Source organism: Papaver somniferum, chromosome 1 (genome assembly GCF_003573695.1).
Source record: "Papaver somniferum cultivar HN1 chromosome 1, ASM357369v1, whole genome shotgun sequence".
Lineage (NCBI taxonomy): Eukaryota > Viridiplantae > Streptophyta > Magnoliopsida > Ranunculales > Papaveraceae > Papaver > Papaver somniferum.
Window position 1 is genome coordinate 52,279,595 of NC_039358.1, and position 27,177 is coordinate 52,306,771.

General features: G+C 34.3%; 2 protein-coding genes across 2 annotated transcripts; both read right to left on the reverse strand.

Moving 5' to 3' along the window:
• Positions 1–20,293: 20,293 nt before the first annotated feature.
• On the reverse strand, positions 20,294–21,166 carry LOC113309613. Its single transcript, XM_026558102.1, has one exon. It carries the CDS (start codon positions 21,164–21,166, stop codon positions 20,294–20,296), a length of 873 nt encoding a protein of 290 aa, XP_026413887.1.
• On the reverse strand, positions 21,163–23,238 carry LOC113309691. The gene is made up of 4 exons (XM_026558221.1): positions 22,866–23,238; positions 22,333–22,698; positions 21,981–22,244; positions 21,163–21,773 (listed from the first exon to the last, which is right to left on the reverse strand). The coding sequence occupies exons 1-4, from the start codon at positions 23,236–23,238 to the stop codon at positions 21,163–21,165; spliced, it is 1,614 nt and encodes a 537-aa protein (XP_026414006.1).
• Positions 23,239–27,177: the final 3,939 nt, after the last annotated feature.

Below are 27,177 nucleotides of genomic sequence, written 5' to 3' on the forward strand. Positions count from 1 at the left end.
TTCTTCCCTTGCTCATTTATTTCTTGCTCCACTTTGACAACTTCAAGCGTAATATCTTCATTGGTACTACTGTTTGCTTGCTGCAGGTTTGTTATTTCCTGCTATAAAGACTTAAGATTATCATGTATATTACCAAATTCGGTCTTATTCCATTGACATAAGTCTCTCATAGGAGTATCAAGTTTCTTATCTAAACTAAAACCTGCTGAGCGACTAAAATGAGTAGATCAGGAGATGTTGATTTGGTCAATGCAAGTGGAATCTCTCAACCAACACTCAAAAAACTTAAAGCTTTTAGAGTTCTTACTCTCATTTGGGTAGAAGTCTAGGTATATGGGCAATGATCAGAACCTAGAAAAGGCAAGTGTTTTAGACAAAAGTCTGGGAATTGTAAAATCCAGTCGTGGTTTATGAGGCTCTATCTAATATGGATTTAACAGGACCCAGAGGGGATCAATGTTGTAATTTTCACAGACAATATTTATGAAATTCCATTGAGTTTTTCTTTCTTGTGTGTATGGGCTACCATAGACATAAGATAAGAGCCATTCTGGCGTAGCAGGATCGCTTTTAACTAGGCAATGGATCATATTCCTATCATGATAAATAATGTCCAAGGTAAATCCATATTTCCAAAGTAAACATATGCCTCTATCTCTTCCTATTGAGGGGACGCAAAAAGTTTTTGGAAATTTCAATGGCCTAGTAAGAAGCATGATTTTATCAGAGTCTATTTTCGTCTCTTGCAGAAAAACTATGTCTGGATGGAGCATCTTATTTAGGTCACCTAAATAGTTTCTAGTTTCCTTTGATGCATTTTCATGATGAAAAAATGATTTGATTTTTTTTTTAAGAAAACAAAGGAATGAAACAAAACAGAATAATCCAAAAGTATACGATAGTGGTGTACCTGTGCAATTTCACCTCCAGAATCCTTTGTGGCTTCAACTTGCAATGTTATAGGATTATCGTAGACCATTCCTTGTGTTGTGATGATTTCAACTCTAGTAGTCATGGCCATATCCCTTGTATTGGGTGGATTAACATGGATATTGTGTGGGTTCATGGATGGTTCTTGGTTGAGAATAGATTCACAAATTCTCTTCGACCGTCTTTGAGCATCAGTATCATTTTCTTCCTCCATATTCTCCAACATAAGATCTTCAGTACCACGTTCATCATTGCCTTCATAAACTTCACTTTCCTCTTGAAGAATAGCCTCATATTCAGTTGTAGTTAAGCTATCCAGATAGAGCAAATAGGTTGTTTCATGACATTTTTCATCTTGATGATCTATGACAAAACATCTGTCGCAAATATTCTAAGGTTGTAGTTCCCAAAGGTATCTAATCCACACATCCTACCCTTCAATAGTTTTCCACCAACTACCACGGTGTAATGGTTTTTTGAGATCCACTTCTACTCTGGTTTTAGTTGTATTCCCACGTCTTGGCTAGCAATTCTCTGGAGTTGTTGAAATCTACCTTCCTATGAAACCAATATCCTCGTCAATTAACACTGACATTTAAATGTTCAAGTTTGAGATACTTGAACTGTAAGTTAAATTCCTGATGAGAAAACACATAATCTGTTGCTTTAGTTCCAGCGACAAATTTTTGAACAACAAATAATGCTTCACCGACGATCCAAGGACCATTACTCATAACTTCATCTCGCTCTTCTTCATTGTTTAATCTGACAAGCATAAGGTTATGACCCATCACACGTATTTTCTTATTATTGTATTTTCTCCACAATGAGTTGATATCTTCTTTGATGATGCTCATCTTGATTTTTTTCCTTATACATGAGTTTCCCTAGCATGGCAGTCGACCATGATTCAACAACTACATTGATTGATGAAGAGGAACCTACATCTCTTCTTCTTTCGGTTGGAATCTCTATGGATGCATTCCTTAGTTGTATAGAGAGTTGATTGATTTCGTTAGCACGAGTGTTTGAACTGGTAGCCATTTTTAGGTTTTTTGTGTATGAGAAGGAAATGGGTTTAGAATTAGGATAATTGATCTCAATGAAACTTTTAGAAGAGTATGGGGTATAAATATCTTGCAATAGACTTTGGAGATGAAAAACAATTACTCGAATAAAGCATAAAATCTTTGAGAAATTGATGAGAATATTGGATATGTTTTTTTTTTTTTTGAAATGCTCATTGATATGGAAATAATACTCAATCAAGGCTTGATTTGAGTTATCTCTTTTGAAAATATTTTCCTGGGTAATTTTTTTTGTTATTTTTGGAAGTATTTATGTAAGGAAAATGATGATATATGGAGTAACTATTGTGCACAGATTGCGGGTGATTACTGAAGTTTCGGCCGTTACAAGGCATGATTTTAGGAGGGGAAGTAGGGTTTTGATTTTTTTTTGAATTGTATCAATTCTTGTTGGAGATGCTGATGATCATGATTATCATCAGAATTGGATCTACAAAAGCTTGTATGGGTAAGAGATGACTCTATTCTACTAGTAAGTATCATCACAGCCAAGATGATGATTTGCACCACTGCTTTCAACACCACTGTTATTGTTTCAGAAGCATGCATTTTCTGAAACTCCACCATTGGATACCATAAAAGATTTCTGGATGAAAACTGCACTTAGAAAAAACAAATTACCACTTCATAAGAGGGAATTACTTCGAGAGAGCTAAAATTGCGAAAAAGAAAGAATAAAATTAAACATAGTTCTAATCTAAAAGATAAAAAGGATTAACTAGTATCTAAAGAGATATATGATTGATTCATAAATATGATTCTACAATATCTAATGAAGTCAATCAAAAAGAATTTAAAAGATTTAAAGAAAATATTATGTAGGAAGACATGGGTACTAGAGTTTAAAAATACAAAGATTCGTAAGATGCTTCCACAATATCTACTGAATATAAACCAAAATATTCATAAAAAAGAAACTAGAACTTAAAACATAACTTAAAAACTAAAATTCTAATTTGAAAAACAGTAACTGATTCATTAGATGATTCCACAATATCTAACGAAATCAATTGTGAAGATTAAAATTCATAGTTTTCTACCAATTTTCTGAACGAGGACCAATTTTTGAGACTTGGTATATCTCTTGATTGTCTCTATCTGGAATAATGGATCCAATATTTTCTCTTCATCCGGATTTATCAGGGTAAAATAACTGCAGTAAAAGATGACGAAGTATACAACTGTTTAGTCAACAAGACATGCAAAACTTATCTAAAATCTCACTGTAAAATGGCCGATAGTTTCGATTGTTTTATTATCTAGAATCTCATTGTGAAAAGGCAACAATTTCGGTTGTTTTGTTATCATGCATGTTTAACATCTTATTTGGCTTGCCGTTCTCATGTTATACTTTATTGTGTCAAAAATGACGCAAAACAAGCAAAGTGTCTTAGCACCAGACCTGATCTACCTCATGCCCCAATAATATCTAATGGTTCTACAGTTCGGGGGTGCTCTGTTGCGCTCGGTTAATTTTTTTAATTTCAGGTTAATATTTTTTGTTCGAATTTACACTACCCTTAGAATTATAAATATAATTTCATGTGAATTTCCTTGGTTAAAAAATATTATCTTTCTTTCACCGAATTCTAGAGCTTCTGGCCCCGCTAGATAAAATTAGACCAATAGGAAATTATTGGACAAATTTTAGGTAAAAAAATCTAAAAATAATATCTTAAGTAAAAAAAATCTTACTTCACGGTCAAAAAGGTAAAAAAAATATTATCTTTCTTTTACAGGTTAAAAAAAATATTTTTTTCCTGCAATACCTTACTTTCACGATAAAAAAATAATACGTTGACTAAAAAGAAACTTCATGGGTAAATAATTAATACTTTGAGAAAAAATATATTCTTTTACGGGTAAAAAAGTATGTCACCCAATATGTTACTTTCACGGGTACAGAATAGAATATTTTGAGTTTTAAAAAATATATCTTGAGTAAAAAAACTTCACCCAATGTGTTAATTTCATGGGTAAAAAAATAATATCTTGAGTAAAAAAAATACTTCATGGATAAAAAAAAAAGCTTGCGTAAAAATAAATATATCTTTCTTTTATTGGTAAAAAAGTACTTCACACACGATTTTTACAGATAAAAAATAATTACTAGAGTAGAAAATAATACAATATCTTACAGGTAATTCAATGTGTTATTTTTATGAGTAAAATGAAAATACATTCTCCCAATATGTTACTTTGAGTAACAAAAAAAAAAAGCCTTTATGGATAATGAAAATAACCATGATTTTGCAGTGTGACTTGAAAAACGGTGAATTTTACAACTATGAAGTTCAGAGAGATATTGTTCGTGGTTGATGAAATTGATTTTCATTTCATAACTAGATAAAAAAACAAGGTGAATTACGTATCTAAATTGAGAGTTGTAGCTAACTGGAGATTTTTTTATATATACGATTAATTGAGGATTGTTGTTGACGGTAGAAGTAGTTAATTTTCAGATATAGAGGTAAACACGTAGGAAGCAATGAATTGGAAGGGTGATCTGAAGATGCAAGCCCAGATCTCCGACATTTTTTGCCATTCATGAGACATGTACCAGACCTAACCTCTCCATCGTACAATTTCACCCTCGATAAGTGAATCGTCGTCGGCTCTGATATCATTTATAGTGACCTGATTCTCCACCGATAGTATCCCCACTTAGTCATTGTGGTTATCCGACAATAAGCTCTTGGGGTACCAAGATACACCACCAACTTTTTCTTAGGCAATTTGTATGGAAAAACTCAACACAACTCCGAGAATAAAAACTCAATCAAGGAGAGTGTCTAGAGTTATATATCTCTCTGTCTCTCTTGTTGTTAGAACGTTTACAGAATCAAATCTGTGAACCTAACCACAAACAGAGTTCTTTGACGGTACCAAAAGCCCAATGTCCAAGGATCAATCAAGTCTTTTCCAACTAACAAGGTTGGACCTAGCTACTGTGCTTGATCAATGCACATCCTATGATATTTCAATTATAAAGATAAAAAATATAATACGGAAAAAGAAATAACACAGACACCAGAAATTTTGTTAACGAGGAAACCGCAAATGTAGAAAAACCACGGAACCTAGTCCAGATTGAACACCAAACTGTATTAAGCCGCTACAGACTCTAGACTACTACCAATTAACTTCGGCCAGGAATGTAGTTGAGCCCTAACCAAGTCTCACACCGATTAAAGTACAGTCGCGTTCCTTACGCCTCTTGAATCCCAGCAGGACTCTGCACACGTGATTCCCTTAGCTAATATCACCCACAACTAAGAGTTGCTACGACCCAAATTCGAAGACTTATAAACAAATCTGTCTCCCACAAATATGTTTATTCTTGTTTTGTTTCCGTCTTTAGATAAATCAAGGTGAGCAGGAAACTCAACTAATAATCCGGTCTTATACTCTTGAAGAGCAGCCTAGAAATATTAGTCACCTCATAATTATCCTAACTGATAAATAGAATAAGTTATTGCGGAATCACAAGAGTCTGAGACGAAGAGTTTTTGTGATTACTTTTTATATCTTACCTATCGGAGATGAATCTCGAGTAAATCTTAGAGAAGATAAAGCTCAATACAATAGAACAAGTAAGATCAGAATACACAACTACAAAGAAAATAGTCGGATCAAGCTTCACAAATCCCAAATGAAGTCTTCAAGTCGTTAACCTAATAATGATTTTGGAAAAACCTAGGTTAAAGGAGAATCGACTCTAGTTTGCAAGTAGGACACACAGAAGTGTCGGAATTAGTTTTCCTAGATGCTAGAGTTCTCCCTTATATAGTCTTTCAAATCAGGGTTGCTTACAATCAAAGATAAGATAGCTTAGTAACAAAGCATTCAATATTCACCGTTAGATGAACTCCTGATAAAAGATTCAAGTTAAGTCTGCTTAGAAATTAAACAATCAATATCCACTGTTAGATGGTATTAGCTTGATACACACAAATGAAATATACCTATATTTAGATATGGATGAACTGTACCCAAACGTGTATACTTTGTTTGATCAATAATAGTTAACCGAAGTTAATCATATTAACACTTATAACTTATCCATATTCATCTAACATTTTTAGATCAAATATGATGATCAATTAATCATGGTAGATAATCAAATGAATCTAAATGTGTTTCAATAGAGTTGTTCAAATGTTCATCATCTCATAGAAATATATATGAGCCATTTGAAACAAAATCGGTTTGGTTTGTAATTTTACAAAGTACTTATACAAGAACCAATTCACGAACATAATGTCATGGTTTGTAAAACTAGTTCACATACTTTAATACATTAAAGTTACATGGACTTTAGTTCGCAAACGAACCTGAGTTCATGAGTATGAAAATCCATCCTTGCAGATTTTAGAACCTGACCACTCTTTTCGCAAACTGAGTACGCGAACAAGAGTTCCGGACTTTGGCTTTTTCCAACCGTTCGCAAACAAGGTACGCGAACGACTTTTCTGGACATGGCCTTGTCTAGCCCGTTCAAAAACAAGGTACGCGAACAACAACTCCGGACCTTTACAGGTAAACCAGTTCGCAAACAAGGTTCGCAAACAATAGTTCCGGTCTGAACTAGACTTACACAGTTAGTATACAAGGTATACATTCTGCATTATACCTAGACATGATAGTCGTTCTAAAACTTTGATTTAATCATTGAAATATCCTTGGAAGACAACAATGGTAATCTTACACATACCACTAGCTTCAAGTAATTTTCAAGTGATTAATCGATCAATATGAAACTTCCCAAGTTGACATCAAATGATTGTCTTACACAAAGCATATAAGATGTTCAAGGTAATTTTCACATGATCATCTTTGACTTGATATTTAGTTTCCAACAAATAAATTGTCTCCAACTAAACTCGTCAAGAATACGATGAACTTAGTGAAAAAGCGGGGGTCTAACAACCACACCCAATAATTCGTTTGGCAATCTGTATGTACTAACTCCAATATACTTTCAAGAGAATCAACTAGACAGTCAGACTCAATCTTAAGAAAAGTACATCAGAGAGTTATATTTCAATTTCTCAATTCAATCCACAATCAAACAAATAGGAATTTGCGAGCCCAATTGAATATAAGAAATAACTTGGACGGTATCAAAAACCAATATCCAAGTGTCAATCAATTTAATCAACAACCAAGGGTTGGATTCCCAATTGATTGAACTTACGCACAACCTATGATATTTCAATTATAAAGATAAACAATATAATGTGGAAAGGAAATAATACAGACACCAGAAATTTTGTTAACGAGGAAACCGCAAATGCAGAAAACCCCCGGGACCTAGTCAAGAATAAACACACACTGATTATAAGCTGTTACACCAAATTCCTACTACCTATTCGGACTAGATGTAATACCTTCTTCAGCACAAATAGAACTCCTAGCACAAAACCGGTTGTCTTTAGGGATTCTTCTCGTTAATCTTCTAGCAGAACCCAAGGCTCTCTTTATAAGATACAACAACACAATTGATACGATTCGATATTTTGTTTGCACAAAACACCGGTTTGATTTCCCTTTAGATGTGAATCAAGGTTTTGGAAATCATGTGTTTATTTTGATAAAACAATTACAAGGTAAAAGTAATATCAAAACAAACGTGTAGATTAGGGATTATTATACTCTTCAATAAAGGAAGAGAAACCTAATTATTCTACCACAAGAACAACTAGAATAAATCTAGAGATATCTTGTTTAAAACTTCTCAAGGATTTTTACGAGATGCCTCAATAGAAGTTTTTCTTTCTAGTCTCCGATTTCGACTAACAAGTGTTGGTATACGATCGGAAACTGAAATCTATCAAAACCTAGGGTTTATAATCAACAACTCTTGAATGATTTTATATCAGAAGAGAAAACCTTAGAATAGACAAGAGGTGAAAAACCTAGATTACAAGTTGTATAATCAATTACGAAGATTAATCCAACTCGGCTTTGCGATCTCCAATACAAATACTTTTATCTCACTCTTGTTCACGAAGAACAGAAGACATGGAAAACAACCTATGAAGCTTACACCAATTTTTCAAAGGGGATGAAAACGTGTAGCATTCACGAACTATATATTTATAGTCAAACATAGCTTGAAAACTAAGAAAAGCTATTTTCCTTTTTCAAGACTCTCCTAATTTTGGGAGTCTTTCCTAAGTTACAATTCTTGCCAAAATAATTAATTAAATAATTTATTGTATTTATGTGAATAAATCACATTTTAACTTAGGTAGGAATTTAAAGTTATCACAAACACTTTAATATGGTAATTAAATATGTTTGGGTTGATAGACATCTTGCCTAGATAAGGAAACATCACCAACTTGACCAAAAATCCCTTTTAGTCACGTAATTGGGCCCAAGTCCATGAACTATTACAAACAGCTCATGGATTGTTTCCTACTAACGAACTTTAATAAATCACTCATAACTTCATCGTTATAACTCGGAATTGAGTGATTCTTGGCTCGTTGGATTCCTAAGCTCATTAACTATAACATGAGATTCTTTATATGGATTAAGGTTATTGTCTCAAAGTTCATGAATCAAATAACCTCAAGTATATATACAAAAATGTACATTTACCGTCATTGGAATTGTTCCATAGAGTGAGCATTTATCTTGATAGATTAGAAAGGTAGAATTGAACAAGAATCCAAATGAAATCAATCACATACCTTTGTTGATGAAGCACTTGTTGATGTCTTCTTGTAGTCTTCAATCTTAAAACTTCAACCTTTAAGGATAGCTTCGATTCAACTTCTCAGACCCAATCTAGTCCGAAACTATCTTTAATATGCTAAATCAAGAATGCATTTTGGCAACTAAAATTGACAACTAAATTGACATACTAACGCTACTGGGTTCAACCGAGCAGTGCTCTAACAATCTCCCCCTTTGTCAATTTTAGTGACAAAACCATTTTACATATGGATTGTACTTGACAAAACCAAAATCCTACATGCTTGATTTCTTTGGTTCTTCAACTATGAGTGTGCTCATCCTGTACTTGTTGAAGATCCATCATAGTATTATTACACAACATCAAAGTTCAATTGTATCGCAACTTTGACAATAATACTACGGTGATATGTATCACTCCCCCTTAGTCAATACTTCATCTCGACATGAAAACCACTCCCCCTTACATAATGATCCGTAAGCCATATGTATATGTAGTGTGAAATACAATAATTATCCCCCTTTTTGTCAATATAAATTGGCAAAGGTACGAAAAACTGGTGTTATCATAATGAAATTTTCATAGAGGAACTTCTTGACCAAAGGAAAACATATCAACATATTTTGATGATATCACATAGTCGAAACTTAGTGACTTCATCAAGGAGTTTATTATTAAGATACAAGTTAACCCCTACATGTTCCACAACCGCTTCTCCCCTCAAAGATATAGCAATTAAGAACAAGTTCAATTAAGAACTCCCCCCCATAAGATGTCATTCCCAAAAGAACAACAAGAGTGACCTTATACCAGAGATAAGGATTTATTGGATTTTAGAAACCCTACAAGGAGATACGAGTTAAGAACCAACCATTTAAAGTCTCTCATGAGATCGTGTTACTATAAACAATAGAATTATCTCATGGTAACAATACATAATATATAATCATGAAGATCATGTATTGTGATCATCTTTTCTAAGATACACACTTGTATAAACAAGAATTGATATGCTTAAAAGGAAGAATAACCTTTTCCATAAGGATTTACACCAAGAATGGTTACATAAGAGTATGAAAAAGATTCTTTGACAATAAAAACCAACATCCAATGGCATTGATTATTGCTTCTAACCTGTTATACATAAGAATTTTAATCACACATCAAGTTAGGTAATTAAGAATCATAGCGTGGTATTCAACCATATTCTTCTTCACCATTACTAGTTCAAATGACTCAAATGAACTAGTTAGAGAGTTGTTCAATTGCAAGGAAATCTCATGTACTACATATGACACAATTGAAGCAAAAACGATTTGATTCACACGAATCGGTTCATGAACTATATAGCCACGGTTTGCAATTGCATTCCTTAGTTTATAAACATAAGTTCATAAATATAGTTTTTAGACATAACCTACTTAAGTTCGCGGACTGGGTTCGCGGACTTAAGTTCCTGGATGGAGTTCAAAAACTCCAGCAGAAATTCTCGGGTCTGAGAACTTCGCCAGTTAGCGGACTGGGTTGGCGGATTGAGTTCACGGACTTAACTCACGCACTACTCCGGTTTTACTTGATCAACAAAGTTCGCAAACTTCAGTTCAAGCAATAAGGACTTATACATATATGTGTTTTCCACAGCAATGGTTATATCCTCCAATGGTTATATAGTCTAAACTCTCATTTCAATCATTGAAACATTCTCAGAGGACGTTATATAGTTGTTATTCACAAACCATTTTTTGTCAGAACAATTTTCAAAGTGATTGAAACATAACATGACTTTCGTCACTAGGTAAAGATGAACTTGGCTAAAGAGAAAACTTACCAACACATATTTCAAGAAATATGTAAGCGAGTTAGACTCATCTTGAAACAATAAATTGTTCCGCATATTCAAAAATTACCAAACACAATATGTGCGCCCCAATTCTTTTGCAATCCTCACCGCATTTACTGGGGCTTCTTGGTGAGGATGCACTTTCAACACAATTAGGTTGTGTTGAGGTGAACAAAATCTTGCTCACCACAGGTATTCGAAAAAAAATCATGCACAAACTCTAGGAATTTAACAACTTCCTTGAAACCTTCAATAACTGTTCCATACCTTTTTAAGATGTTATCCCTTGTCAAACTCTTGTCTGTGAGATCCTTCTTAATAGTACTCGTTGCTTTATTGATCTTCTTTGGTACCCATTTCTGAGTAACTTTTGGAGCAACGTATTTCTTTTTCTCCCCAATATAATTATGAAATTTCTTGGAGGGAATACTAGAAGAACTGATATTATGAGACTTAGTTTTTCTCCAGTTTGGAATATCAGATCTTGTCATCTTAAATGAATCAGATCTGGTTTTGTGTCGTTTAAGATATCTGCAATTCCTTTGCAAGTGACCTGGTTTTCCACAATAAAAACAATGTTTAGTAGAATGGAAAAAGTTATGTTTAGTGTTACCTAAATGTGTATGTGCTTGGTTTGGAGCTTGACAGAATTTCTTCTCTTCATCATCGGCAGTTGGTAGAGATACTTCACTTTTGTCAACCGTGGAAGGTTTTGGTTTAGAAGAATCTTTAGCTTTGACAAATTTTAACTCTTTGCAAATACTAGGAGCGTCTATTCCTTCATAGCCCAATCCTCGTGTATCAAGATGAATTCTACATGCTCCCAATATTGAGGTTAATTTATTTGAGCTGCTATTTCTAGACAAACTCTCTTTTAAGCTCGAGTTTTCTTCTTCCAACCTTTTGACCTTTTCAAGTGCAATAACTAGATCATTCTTGGATAATTCACATTGAACTTTGAGATCTTCTCGTTCCTAATCAAATAACAAGTTCATCTCAATGTTCTCCAAGTTATCTAGCTTTGCTTGAAGAGTAATTTCCCGATCTCGACCTTCGGCAATTTCTTCTTTAAGCTTTCATATTTCGTTGAGATAATCTCTTGCACCACTAGAATCAAGTTGGTCTTTCAAGTCTTTATTCCAACTACGAAGTCTGTCATATTTAACTCTCTGACTTAAAATGGTGCCTTCAGCTTCCGAGAGTTTTTTATGACATTCCTTAAGAAGATTATTAGCGACTGGATCCACATGGAACACGTCTTCGTCAGAATCAGAATCAGTATCCGAAAGAATTTTTCCAGAAGCTAATGCAACCTCGCCTGCGAGCTCTGGGGGATTATAATATTCAAGACCATCATCAAGAGTAAGCAAAGCTTCTGTATATGCCGATTGTCTACGGCTCTAGATAGGACATACTAAAGACAAGTGCCCGTAACCACGACAGTTATAGCATTTTACATCATCATTAGGAGATGTTGTAACTTTAGAAAAACTCTTTTTCCTATCTCTCAAGAATTTTCTATATTGTCGTGGAGTAACATCCTTAGTATCTGGCGAACCATATTTATCCTTAGAGGATTCAGAATTGTTTGCAGCTTTAAGAGAATCACCTCTTTTATAGATGCGCGTTCATTATCAAAGATCTTTAACTTTCCAACAAGAGTATTTCTGGAGAGTGTAGAAAGATCGTTTGCTTCTTCAATGGCATGTTTCTTAGACTCGTATCTTGATGGTAGAGACCCCAGGATTTTGCACACAATATCTTTATCCGAAATAATTCTTCCTAACACAAATGAGGAGTTAACTATTTGAGAAAGTCTTTGGTTAAACTCATCAAAGGTTTCATCATCAGACATGCGAAGGTTTTCCCAGTCAGAAGCTAGATTTTGAAGCCTTGGCATTCCCTTCGAATACGATTTCTAAGATATCCCAAGCATATTTAGACTTATTACACGTAGTCACGTGGTGCTGAAGATCTGGGTAATGGCATGTATGATGGCATTGAAATCGTCAGAATTTTGCTTTGCAACAAGTATCTCGGCAGGACTGTATTCACCAATGTTCTTGGGAACGTTACATCTCCAACTGCCACAATGAGAGCATCATAGCCATTAACTACATATACCCATGATTAAAAATCACGTGCTTGAAGAAAATACCGCATAGCAATTTTCCACCATAAGTAGTTCGTGCCATCGAAGTCTGGTGGTACGTTTATAGAGATATCACCTATGTCCATATAATCAGATTGCTACAAACACATACTTATGAGGTCTTAGTGTGTTTGCCTGCTCTGATACCAATTGAAAAGGCGGGGATCTAACAACCACACCCAATAATTCGTTTGGCAATCTGTATGGACTAACTACAATACACTTTCAAGAGAGTCAATTAGACAGTCAGACTCAATCTTAAGAAAAGTACATCAAAGAGTTATATCTCAATTTCTCAATTCAATCCGCAATCGAACAAATAGGAATTTGCGAGCCCAATTGAGTATAAGAAATAACTTGGACGGTATCAAAAACCAATATCCAAGTGTCAATCAATTTAATCAACAACCAAGGGTTGGATTCCCAATTGATTGAACTTACGCACAACTTGTGATATTTCAATTATAAAGATAAACAATAAAATGTGGAAAAGAAATAACACAGACACCAGAAATTTTGTTAACGAGGAAACCGCAAATGCAGAAAAACCCCGGGACCTAGTCAAGAATAAACACACACTGATTATAAGCCGTTACACCAAATTCCTACTACCTATTCGGACTAGACGTAATACCTTCTTCAGCACAAATAGAACTCCTAGCACAAAACCGATTGTCTTTAGGAATTCTTCTCGTTAATCTTCTAGCAGAACCCAAGGCCCTTTTTATAAGATACAACAACACGATTGATATGATTCGATATTTTGTTTGCACAAAACACCGATTTGATTTCCCTTTAGATGTGAATCAAGGTTTTGGAAATCATGTGTTTATTTTGATAAAACAATTACAAGGTAAAAGTAATATCAAAACAAACGTGTAGATTAGGGATTATTATACTCTTCAATAAAGGAAGAGAAACCTAATTATTCTACCACAAGAACAACTAGAATAAATCTAGAGATATCTTGTTTAAAACTTCTCAAGGATTTTTACGAGATGCCTCAATAGAAGTTTTTCTTTCTAGTCTCCGATTTCGACTAACAAGTGTTGGTATACGATCGGAAACTGAAATCTATCAAAACCTAGGGTTTATAATCAACAACTCTTGAATGATTTTATATCAGAAGAGAAAACCTTAGAATAGACAAGACGTGAAATACCTAGATTACAAGTTGTATAATCAATCACGAAGATTAATCCAACTCGGATTTGCGATCTCCAATACAAATACTTTTATCTCACTCTTGTTCACGAAGAACAGAAGACATGGAAAACAACCTATGAAGCTTACACCAATTTTCCAAAGGGGATGAAAACATGTAGAATTCAAGAACTCTATATTTATAGTGAAACTGAAAAAGCGGGGGTCTAACAACACCACCCAATATTTCAATCAGCAATCTGTATGGACTAACTCCGAAACACTTACTAGTGATTCAACTAGACAGTCAGACTCAATCTAGATAAAAGTATCTCAAGGAGTTAATATCTTTCTCTTGTTTTGATTCACTCAAGATAATAGAAATCAGCGAGTCTATAATCAAACACAAGGAATAACTTGGACGGTACCAAAGACCAATGTCCAAGGATCAATCAATATCAATCAACAACCAAAGGTCGGATTTCCAATTGATTGATTCAAACGCACAACCTGTATTATTTCAATTATATAAACAAATATAATGCGGAAATAGAAATAACATAGACACCATAATTTTGTTAACGAGGAAACCGCAAATGTAGAAAAACCCCGGGACCTAGTCCAGATTGAATACACACTGTATTAAGCCGCTACAGACACTAGCCTACTCCAAGCTAACTTCGGACTGGACTATAGTTGAACCCCAATCAGTCTCCCACTGATCCAAGGTACAGTTGTACTCCCTACGCCTATGATCCCAGCAAGATACTGCACACTTGATTCCCTTAGCTGATCTCACCCACAACTAAGAGTTGCTACGACCCAAAATCGCAGGTTTTAACAATAAACAAATCTGTCTCACACAGACAAGTATCAAAGGATCAATATGTCTCCCACAAGAAAACCCTAAAAAATTTTATTCCCTCTTTTGATAATAATCAAGGTGCACAAGAACCAATTGATAATCCGGTCTTATAATCCCGAAGAACATCCTAGATTAATCAATCACCTCACAACAATCTTAATCGTATGGTAGCGAAACAAGATGTCGTGGAATCACAAACAACGAGACGAAGGTGTTTGTGATTGCTTTTTATATCTTGCCAATCGGAGAACTCTCACGATCTCAAGCCAATCAATATGATTGTACTGTTACGATAGAAGATGCAAGATCAGATCACACAACTACGATAAAAATAGTATCGGTCTGGCTTCACAATCCCAATGAAGTCTTTAAGTCGTTAACCTGGTTTTAGAAGAAGAAAACCAAAGGTTTAATGAGAAACGACTCTAGCACGCAAACTAGTATCACACGTAAGGTGTGGGGATTAGTTTTGCACAATACTAGATGTCTCCTTTATATAGCCTTTCAAATCAGGGTTTTGCCTTAGTTACAAAGCAATCAATATTCACTGTTAGATTAAAACTTGATTTAGATTCAAGCTAATATTTATCAACCGTTAGATAGAAAACTTAGCTTGTCATACACAAATGACTGTACGCTTCTAGGTTTGTTAACCGCACCCAAACGTGTACATTGTTTGTTCAACAATAGTCTACCCAAAGAGGCTAACCATATGAGCGTTTCATACCAACCATGTTCTTCTTCACCATAACTAGTTCAATTGACTCAAATGAACTAGTTAAGAGAATTGTTCAATTGCAAGGAAATCTTATGTAACTACACAAGACACAATTGAAGCAAAGATGATTTGATTCACTCGAATCGGTTCTTGAACTTTAATAGCCACGGTTTGCAAATGAATTCCTTAGTCTTTTAAGATTAAGTTCAGAAATCATCTTTAGATATATAACCTTCTCAAGTTTGCAGACTAGGTTCGCGGACTTAAGACACCGGATAGAGTTTACAAACTCCAGCAGAAATTCTCGAGTTCGAGAACTACGCCGGTTCGCGGACTTGGCTCACGCAAGTAGTTTGCCAACTCCAGCAGAAATTCTCGGGTTTGAGAAATTCGGCAGTTCGCGGACTGAGTTCGCGGACTTGGTACTTTCCATACTTCCGGTTCTCTTGATCAACAAAGTTCGAAAACTTCGGTTCAAGGAATCCATTGGTTATGTAATATAAACTCTCATTCCAATCATTGAAACATTCTTAGAGGACGTTATATAGTTGTTACACTATTTCTCATCAAAGTAATTTTCAAGGTGATTGAAACATTCATGACTTTCGTCACTAGGTAAAGATAAACTTGGTCGAAGCAAAAAACTTACCAACATATATTTCGAGATATAGATAGGCGAGATATACTCGGCTCGAAATACCAAATGTGTATGATCTAGTTTATATATATAGCATACGACTTTTGTCTCAAAGAGTAGGAGATAAAATAGATAGACTTTTGAGTGACAGATAAGTTCAAGTCTCCACATACCTTTTTGTCGAGAAGTTCCACCGGTTCCTTGAGTAGATCTTCTACTTGTATGATAAATCACCATGAAGTCCTGTAGCTCAACTACACTTACTATCCTAGTCCGAGACTTAGCTATAAGTGACTAGAAATCAAGACTTATAGTTTTGATCACTAACATTGACAAACATGCTTGAGATAGCAACGCATGCGAGTTTGACCGAGCAGTGCTCCAACAGAAACATAGCTTGAAAACTAAGCAAAGCTATTTTCCTTTTCAAGACTCTCCTAATTTTGGGAGTCTTTCCTAAGTTACAACTCTTGCCAAAATAATTAATTAATTAGCAAATATTGTATTTATGTGAATAAATCACATTTTAACTTAGGCAAGAATTGAAAGTTATCACAAACACTTTAATATGGTAATCAAATATGTTTGGGTTGATAGCCATCTTGCCTAAATAAGGAAACATCACCAACTTGCCTTTTAGTCACGTAATTGGGCCCAAGTCCATGAACTATTACAAACAACCCATGGATTGTTTCCTACTAACGAACTTTAATAAATCACTCATAACTTCATCGTTATAACTCGGAATTGAGTGATTCTTGGCTCGTTAGATTCGTAAGCTCATTCACTATAACATGAGATTCTTTATATGGATTAAGGTTATTGTCTCCAAGGTCATGAATCAAATAACATCAAGCATATATACAAAAATGTACATTTACCGTCATTGGAATTGTTCCATAGAGTGAGCATTTATCTTGATAGATTAGAAAGGTAGAATTGAACAAGAATCCAAATGAAATCAATCACATACCTTTGTTGATGAAGTACTTGTTGATGTCTTCTTGTAGTCTTTAATCTTCAAACTTCAACCTTTAAGGATAACTTCGATTCAAATTCTTAGACCTAATCTAGTCCGAAACTATCTTTAGTATGCTAAATCAAGAATGCATTTTGGAAACTAAAATTGACATACCAATGCTAGTGGGTTCAACCGAGAAGTGTTCTAACACTTAGCTAAAGCTAAAAGCTTCCAACACGTATTTTTAAAAATAGATAAACGATATAAACTCGGCTCGAAATATCAAATGTGTATAATGTAAAAGTCTATATATCCATACGACTAGTCTCATTAGAAGATAGAATAAAATAGACTTCTGAGTGATAGATAAGTTTTAGTCTCCACATACCTTTTGTTGATGAAGTTCCTCCAAGCTCTTCAGTAGATCTTCTTCTTCAATTGGTGAACGCCGTGAAGTCTAAAGCTCAACTAATAACTTCTATCCTAATCCGAGACATAGTTACAAGTAGAATAAAAATGAAGTATATAGTTTTGATCAACTAAACTTGACAAACAAGCTTGAAATAGCAACGCTTGCGAGTTCGACCCAGCATTGCTCTAACATAAATAATTAGATCTCGACTCGAAATCCTTGTCTATGCAAGCTAGTCTAATTAGTTATGAGACAGTTGTCTCAAATATAAAAAGGTGAATATAACTTTAGAAATAGGAGGTTCAGTCTTCACTTACCTTTTGTTGATGAAGTTATCCAAAAGCTTCAGTTGATCTTCGCCTTCAAACGGTAGAACGCAAATGATGACTGGCTCATTTCTCAACTCCACTATCTTAGAACGAGACTTAACTAATTGTAGACCAGAAATCAAGATATAGTTTTGACAACTAAATTTGACAACAAACTTGATATAGCAACACTTGTGAGTTCGACCGAGGAATGCTCTAACAGGGAAACTCTTTTCTTTTCCTTTGTCTCGAACTTCGTGAGGAACTCACAACTGGCATCCGATAGTGTGGGGTTTCTAACGGGTACCTCTACGGTTATCCAACACCATCTTCCGGGAGGTCACCCATCCCTAGATTTCTCCCGGCAGTATGGGGTTTCAACCTCAGTAAGCTAATAATACCTATTATATGTTGATTAGGAATCATTTGTTTGCTGCTGACTTGAGATTATAACTTTTATATGTGGATAAATCTGACTGTGATTAAAAAAATGCTCATTGTTTAGGAATATCCATTTATATATTCCATATGAATTTTAAGTTACCATAAAAACAGGTATTATCTTTTGCCTCTTTAATTTGGGATGGTGTTAGAGCATTGCTCGGCTGAAATCTCCAAACGTTGGTATGCCAAGATGGGTTGTCATATTTTAGTTTTAAAACTCAAAGTCGCTTGATTATATTACTAGATCCAACTTCATTATGTTAGACTAGGAAGTCTAGAAATGTTGAGACATACAAGTATTATTCTGAAGACCTGGAGAATCTGAAGACATGTCGACATCAATGAACACATCATCCTTCTACTTGAGTTTAGTAATACAAGTCTTAACTTATATTATTGATTTAAAATATGGACTATGACTCAAAATTTGAGGTTAGCCAAATTGAGATATTCAATCCAATTTTTTTTTCGGTTGACCCAAAACCCAAACTTGACCTTTCACTTTTATTGTGATTTAAAATTTATTTCACAGCTGAAATTTTTATTCGAACAAGTGTGGAAGCATAATGGATGGTTTTGTGCCCGCTACCACTCCTTCCCCGAATTAAGACTGATCATTCAATTAGATGGGGTAAATTGATGAGTTCAGATATTAATGAACTCTATTGAAGAGTTAAAAAGGATGTCCTTCCCATATCGCTCCTTGTTATGTATATATCTCTCTTATGTATTACCCTGCAATATATGAAGTTTTACGAGAAAGAAGGCGAGTACAAAGCCTCGACCACCTAGACCGAAAGAACAAGAGTATGAATCCATATCTTGACCAGTTAAGGAGCATAGACCCTCTATCTAGTTTGGAATTTGATTCTTTCGGTCCTTGAACGTCCTTATTTCCTTCGCCTCAATTCCCGTCCCCTGAAGGAACAAATAAAAAGGAAAGATGGTCTAGCGAGCTCGCCTAGTCTTTAGAGATCAATTTCCTAGCCATTTTATTCTTATTTATCAAGAAAAAAATGACGGCATTAGACATTGTAGGTGATCTGATTAGATTCTTTTCTCTATATATGTGTTAGCGCCTATTTTCTCTCTTGCGTATGCATCATACTCATATATACTTTATTTGCCTCAAGAAAGGCCTTTATTAATGAATTGTGAGTCCTATAGGGATTTAATATTTCCAACTCTGTCTGTAACTCACTAAAGGCCCGGGAAACAAATAAAACATGTGTATGAATGAGATATTCAGCAACAAGAAGAAGGAAAAGGATTGAGTAGAGAAAATCCCGAGCATTTGGTGATCTACCGCCACCAGTCTTAGTTGATCCTTAATTTTCCTCGCGATGCAAAATTTTATGTGACCTAAAGTCTGAATCTTGACTCAAAACTTGTCTCTAAGTTACAGAATCTGTAATACAACTCCCAATCAACATGGGTTGAAATCAGAAATATAATCAAAATTTGTTTTTATTACCCAAGATTTGCCGCGGTAAGTCCAAATCTTCCTTGTCATCAAAACTTTATTATGTGATATAAAATTTGTTTAATGGTCTAAAGTACGCTTCATGATCTAAAATTTGGCATGCAAACCAAATTTATTGGCTAGCATAAACTTTATCTCATAGAAAAAACGGTTATTCTAACAACAACAATTTTAAATCCTCCACGTAGGAAAGACATTCTACCTTGATCCAGAAATTATTATGACCAAAACCTACCTCATTGCTCTAAAATCTTTAGCTCAACCCGAAAACTTTTCATTTAACCTCAAATTTAGCCCAGTGACCCGCAACTTCCCCAAGATCTCAGAGATTAAGATTTTGCAACCTTGACTCAAAACTTACTATCGCGACCTAAATCCATACACTGTAACGCAAACTCATCCTCACAAACTAAAAACCTACAAATTAACCCAATACATGTTGCAATGAACTAAAATTTCTATGGATCCTCTATGCGACCTAACTCTTATGTATTTTTTTTTTTTGCTAAGTAATAATTTTATTAATAACCAAAGAACTCAAAGTTACAATGAGAGCAGAATTACAACCAGGAAAAAACAAAAATACACAAAAAAAAGGATTATAAACTAAACTGTCATAAAGTACTTCTGCTTTTCATTTTCAAGATTTACAAGGAAGGGAGGTTTGCTTGTGTATATGTGTTGATCTTCTCTCTGCATAGTTGCTCCTATGTTAGCTAGATCATTTGCAGAGAAGTTCAATTCTCTGTAATTATGAAGAAACTCATATTTGGTAGCAATGTTGCAGATTTTCTTCCATCTAGCAATTGCAAACCAAGGAACTCTCAAATTTTCAAAAGCAACAATTACTGATTTTGAGTCTGTACTGAAAAGGAGGATTCTGAAACCATTATGAATAACCCATTCTCCTGCACAAATAATTGCCATAATTTCTGCAAAGAAATTAGTAGAAATCCCCAGACCTCCTTCTATAGCTACCACCACTTCTCCTTTATCATTTATAGCCATAATCCCATAACCTGAATTCCTAGGGTTCCCTCTTGAAGCCCCATCACAACACAAGAGAAGTTGATTCTTCTGAGGCAATTTAAAGGAAATCTCTTTAACAACATATGCATTATTCCACATGAGCTGTTTCATTCTAATTTCTCCTTCAGCAGTAAGTTTCAAGATTCTTGATTTAATATTTTGTTCATTGAAGACTTCATCCTCATAAACACTTCTATTTCTTTGAAACCACAGTTCCTTGAGAGTAATGAAAGCAGCATATCTCCATATTTCACCAACTGCAGGACTTTTATGTTTTGCAGAACTAAAGACTTCATCAAAGGACTTAGGGTTCTTGAAATTAAACATCCCTCCTAACCACTTCCAAATTATCTCACTATAGTTGCATTTCCATAGAATGTGTTCTAGAGTTTCCTCATCTTTCTTACAAAAACAACATCTAGAAGCAAGTTGAAATTTCCTAGTTTTCATTTTTCATCAGTTGGGCAAATATTTCTTATAAGTTTGCAGATATTGCTTGAAATATTTGGATGAATTGAGTAATTCCATAACTGATGTACCCAGCTCACTTTTGAATACTTTGTTCTGATACACTCAACTGCAGAATAAACAGAGAAATCCCCAGTAATTGTGCCACTCCAGATTCTTTTGTCTTCCTCCAAACTGAGTACAGGTAGCTCATTGATTGAAACCATATCAAGAAGTTCAGAAGGCATAACCCATTCATTATCAACTATTAGGTTTTCAACTTTCATGTCAGGGAATTCATTAAGATATGCATTATCAGGATATAATTCACACAATGTTTTATCCTTTATCCAAATGTCATTCCAAATTGATATTTTTGATTCAGTGCCAACTATCCATCTTGTGAATTTTTGCACATCTTCAGAGATCCATTTCAAGCCAGGAAGAATAGAAGATTTCTTATAATATCCAATCCAGTCCCCTTTTTTTGTAATGAATTTTTCTTGAAAAAATTTAGCCCAATCTTCCTTGTTGTTTTGTATTTTCCACCAAAGTTTCATAAGAAATGCCTTATTCATAATCTCTAGTCTTCTCAAGCCAACACCCCCTTCTTCAAATGGAGAATAAACTTTGTCCCATTTAAGCACAACACTCTATCTTTTTGAAGGATCTCCAGTCCAAAGAAAATTTCTTATCATTTGCTCACAATCTTTTTGAGCTCTTTGAGGCCATTTATAAACTGACATACTATATATGGGAATGCTACTGAGAACATGCTTGATTAAAATCAGTCTTTCTTGGAAAGATAAGAGCTTACCCATCCATCCAGCTAAGCTTGCTTGGATTTGTTCTACACAATTCCAAATATGTTGAGTTTTGATTCTATCTGGAGTTAGATAAACACCTAAGTACTTGTCTGGGAAATTAGCAAGTGGCATTCTGCATTCAGAAGTAATTTGTTGTTTTCTTAATGTACTTGTTCCACCTATGAAGCATTTGCTTTTTTCCAAATTAAAAATTTGACCTGAGGCTTCTTGATATTCCTTGAGTAAAGTTGCTAGCTTTTTAACATTTCTTTTATCTCCATTTGCAGAACAAGAAAATGTCATCTGCAAAGAAGATATGAGATGGATGGATGCCATTTCTAGAGAGCATTGGTTGTAACTGACCTGATTGGACCATTCTTGATATTGCTCTGCTCAGAAGATCTTCAGCTATAACAAAAAGAAGAGGAGACAAAGTGTCACTTTGTCTGAGACCCCTTCCAACTTGAAAATATCCCACATGCCCTCCATTAAAAAGTACTGATATTCTTGCAGATTGCAGTAAAGTATGAATCCAATTAACATCTTTTTCAGAGAATCCAAATTTCCTCATCACTTGAAACAGAAACTCCCAGCTGAGTGAGTCATAAGCTTGAGAGATGTCCAATTTTATGCCCAAATTACCACCTCTTCTTTTAACATCCAGCTCATTCACTAGTTCAGAGGATATAACTATTTGCTCTTGAATGTTTCTCCCTTTTATGAAAGCACCTTGTTGAGGAGATACAATTCTTTGAATTAAACTTCCAAATCTTGTAGTTATAATCTTTGTAAGCAATTTAAAGCTGAAGTTCATTAGACCAATAGGTCTAAACTGACTAGTTTTTTTTTGGCATTTTTGACTTTTGGAAGAAGTAATAAAAAGTTAGCATTAAAACCTTGAGGTATAAATCCACATCTCCAGCAATGTTGAATAGCTTTTGTGATGTCATTGCCAAATATTTCCCAAGCATATCTGTAAAAGCATCCTGCAAATCCATCTGGTCTAGGGGAGCTATCAGGGTCAAGTTTAAATACTGCTCTTTTCACCTCTTCATCAGAAGGAACTACATCTAAATAAGCATTTTCATCTGCACTTACCAGTTGACGAATATCTTGAAAGAAGTTTTGATTAAATCTTACCTCTTGAAATTTAAATTTCTCTTCAAAATGGTTGATAAGCAGTTCTGCAATTTTGGATTGATCAGTTACAATATTTCCATTTTCATCTTCTAGTACTGCAATTGTATTCTGAGTTTGTCTCAGTTTCATATTTATATGAAAACTTTAGAATTTGAGGCTCCATCTTTTAACCACTTAACTCTTGACTTCTGTTGATTAATTTCTTTTTGTTGCTCCATAAGAATCTCTTGTTGACCTCTAGCTGTAACTAAATTATTCAAAAGAATAATATTTTCTGGATTTTTATCAGACAACAATGAGGCTTGAAAGACATTTTCCTCAGCTTGCTTCAGCTTTTTATTAACATCCCCAAATGTATTCCAATTCCACTCTTGAATATCTTTTTTTAGAATTTTAAGTTTACTCAGAAAAATGAAGATAGGATTACCTCTAATCATTGCAAACCAAGAAAGTTGAATTTTCTTGAAGAATTCAGAATGAGATTGCCACACCTTAAGAGCTCTAAAAGGTATATTTTTGTGCTTTGGAATTTCAGCATTTGCACCATAAAGAATTCCATGATCTGATATACTTCTTACACCAACTTTGTAACCCCAGCTAGGGTATACTTCCAACCATTTATCATTGAAAACATCTCTATCAAGATTGCAGAGAATTCTTTTTTTCCCTGCTCTATTGTTGCACCAAGAGAACTCCAAACCTGTTTTAGGAGCTTGAGTAAGCCCACAATTATTTAAACAATCATTAAATTCTCTCATAGATATTTTCAGAGGATTGAGACCACCTTTCTTTTCATCAACACTTGTTATAGTATTGAAATCACCTATGACCAGCCATGGCTTATTTAAAGTACTTGCAATTTCCATTTCATGCCATAATTCTCTTCTATTAACAGTGAGAGTGGAAGCATGAACTCCAGTAATTACATCCCCACCAACTTCCACAGTTATTGCTTGAGAAGTACTTGATAAAATCTTTGGAGTGTTTATTGAAGAGCTCCATAGAATCCAAATGTTTCCTTTATTACCATCACAAGAGTTATGAATGATTTGATAGTGTATACCATGGAGTCTTAACTTTTTAATGAAATCAGAGGAAACCCATACTTTGGGTTCAGCTAAAATAACTAAAGTAGGACAAAAAATTTTGACTATATCTCTTAACTTGTCTTTGGACTTTGTTCTCCTTAGGCCCCTTAAGTTCCAATATAGAACTTTCATTTAGAAGGAGGGTGAGAAGATAAAGTACTTCTCTTACCTTGGCCATTTTTACTGAAGTTTGCATTTAAGTTGGCTGCCTGAGTTCTGGTAATCACATTTGGCTTTTTTCCAACTTTTATTTTGATTTGAATAAATTCTTCTCCATTCTTAGTACCAGAAGTACTTGTTGCATGTTGAATAGATTCTGAATCAGTATGTTTCACTTGAACACAATCTTCAGCTTCCTTAGATTTAATATTTGGAGAGATAGACTGAAGTTGTAAAACTGGAGTTCCAATAGGAGGTTGAATATTAACCACATTGGCTATTGAAGGAGCACTTGAAACCATTGTAATATTTTTATCTACTGAAAGAGTTGGAAATTCTTCATGTGAGTTAATAGACCCCCTGAATTCTTCAGTTTAGTTTTGTAAGATATGAAATCTACCAGAGGAGTGCTCACTTTGAATATGAGGTATTATTGCATCAATCTCTTCATTATCACTTAAGAGTTGATCATGAATTTGTTCAATTATGTGCTCTTTTTCTTTATCAACTTGAGTAAAGCATATGTCAAAACCAGTTTGAACTTGAGAAGTTTTTTTTGTCCATTGTTTTTTTGCCTTTTCCTTCACAACTTCAGTTTGTTTTTCAGAAAATTCACTTCTTTTGATTCTATATTCAGTAGTTAAGTGACCCACCATTAGACAGTGATTACAGAATTTTGGTTTCTTCAAGATTTGAACAGCTCAAATTTACCATACTTGTACTCAACAACTACTTTGCTTGGGATATACTTTGCAAAAGTAACTTCAACTAGAACACTTGCATAGTATCCTATTTTTCTTTTTAGAATAATTTCATCAACTTTAATAGCTCTCCCCAATTTGTTTCCCATCTGTAGAAGAATGCTTTCTTTCCAGTACTCCATGCTTAAACCAGGAAAAGTGACCCAAACATAAGATAATGAAGTTTTCTGAGTTTCAGGATTGAAGTTAGGTTCCCATGGTCTAATTTTCAGTGTTTGTTCTTCCACCATCCATAAACCTTGCCAAATATGTTTTCTATCATCTTCATTATCTGGCTTGATGATAAAGAATCTTTTTCCTAAGGGTATGAACTGTAAATAAACCTTAAGAGACCATTGTTGTTTTAATAAGGTAGATGCAATATTCATCTTAAGTTTAACAAAATCTAATCTCCCAATCAAGCTAAATTTCCATTCATTTAAGCTTTCTTCAATAACATCACCAGGAATAAACATAGAAGAATGGTCTTCAGAATTCATTGTTGAAGAAGCGGAATCACAAACCAAATTTGTTGTAGCAGATCGAAAACCAGATCCACTATTATTTTGTTCAGACATAATAAAAGAAGTAAAAGGATTGAAAATCAACACCAATCATCTGTTATTAATGAGAAATCACCTGAATTAATACAGAGATCCGATCAGAATTCGAAGAATCCACGAATTTAATGAACGAGTCATCACCGATTTTTGTCGCCCGAGTCATCGCCCGATTCGCAGAGGATAAAGCTAAATATTTTATGCTAAAATATTCTATAACTCTTATGTATTAGAGCACTCCTCGGTTGAACCCACCAAGTGTTGGTATGTCAAGTTTCGCTATCATATTTCGTTCCAAAACTTGAGTCGCTTAATAAGTAAACTAGAGTCAACTTTGTTAGGTTAGACTAGGAACGATATGAATATTGTGCTCCAGTTACTCACGGAGATCTGAATACGGATTGAAGACAACGAAGACATTATCCTTCAGCTTGAGATTAGCAACTACATACTTGACTTGTTCCATTTATATCTTGTTTCTTTAAAGTCTTTATTGAAAACATAACATTCGAAGTGTCAAGGAAGAATATACAAGTTGTTTTGCAACTTAAGTTTATTGAATTACGAAGTATAACGCTTATATTTCGAACTTCGTAATTGAGACATAATCTTTGTAACTTATTACTAGATTGTGTAATGAACTTTTGGTTGATTTCATGCCTAGAAAAACTATGTTTTATTAAATGAGTTTAAGGAAGTAGACTTGTGAACTTGTTTCATAGTTGAAAGAAATCAAGCGGATTGGTGGTATGGTTTTTATTGAAGATCCAAGGCAAGACTGATCCCTACCTATTTATCTTTATATGGTAGAACTGATCACTACCTATATATTATTATAGTATAAAAAAAGTCCCAACCTATTTAGGGAACTAAGGTAGAACATATCCTTACCCATCTATCTTTATAAGGTAGAACCGATTCCCTCAAGCAAAACCAACTTGGGTTTGCATAATAGGAAAGTTCAAGATGTCCACATAATGGGTAATTTGAACATATGATAAATTTTATCTTTTATTGTTCAAATATATCCCTTGATACTCAAGGTATATTGCATATCTTTGAGAAATTTCGGAATTTGGTAATTACTTGGTATCCAAACTACCTTGTCTATAATTAGAGAAGTTTGTTCAACTTACAAACTTATCATGAGCCAGCCAAACTTCCTCTTTGTTATTTCTGGTGGAGTCGACTAAATAGAATTACTTGTAATTCTATTATGGAGAGGGGATTAACCTAATTAGGAGAAATCCCTTACGTCCGCTCGTTTAAAGACTTCTTTAAGATCAAGAAACGTCTACGAGTATCGTTGGTGGGAAATTAGAAGAGTATTGTTAATTTAGTTTTCTTTGATTTGATTATGAACTAACGAGTCATTTATCTTCTATACAAGATCTTGTTTATTTCATGGTCTTTCTCTTCTGATATAAGACCACTCAAGACTTTGAAGATTTGACTACTACATATCTTAGTGATTCTAGATCTGTAAAATAGATCTATTGATTTTCCATTGTTAACAGACTC

Bases quoted from the DNA above. Each gene is read 5' to 3' on its own strand.
- LOC113309613 (XM_026558102.1), bottom strand. From the start codon at position 21,166: ATGAAAACTAGGAAATTTCAACTTGCTTCTAGATGTTGTTTTTGTAAG.
- LOC113309691 (XM_026558221.1), bottom strand. From the start codon at position 23,238: ATGAAACTGAGACAAACTCAGAATACAATTGCAGTACTAGAAGATGAA. The intron at 22,245-22,332 runs GTCAGTTACAAC...CTGCAAATGGAG, and splicing joins ATCAAGAATGGTCCAATCAG to ATAAAAGAAATGTTAAAAAG. The intron at 21,774-21,980 runs GTAAGCTCTTAT...CTCCATTTGAAG, and splicing joins AAGCTTAGCTGGATGGATGG to AAGGGGGTGTTGGCTTGAGA.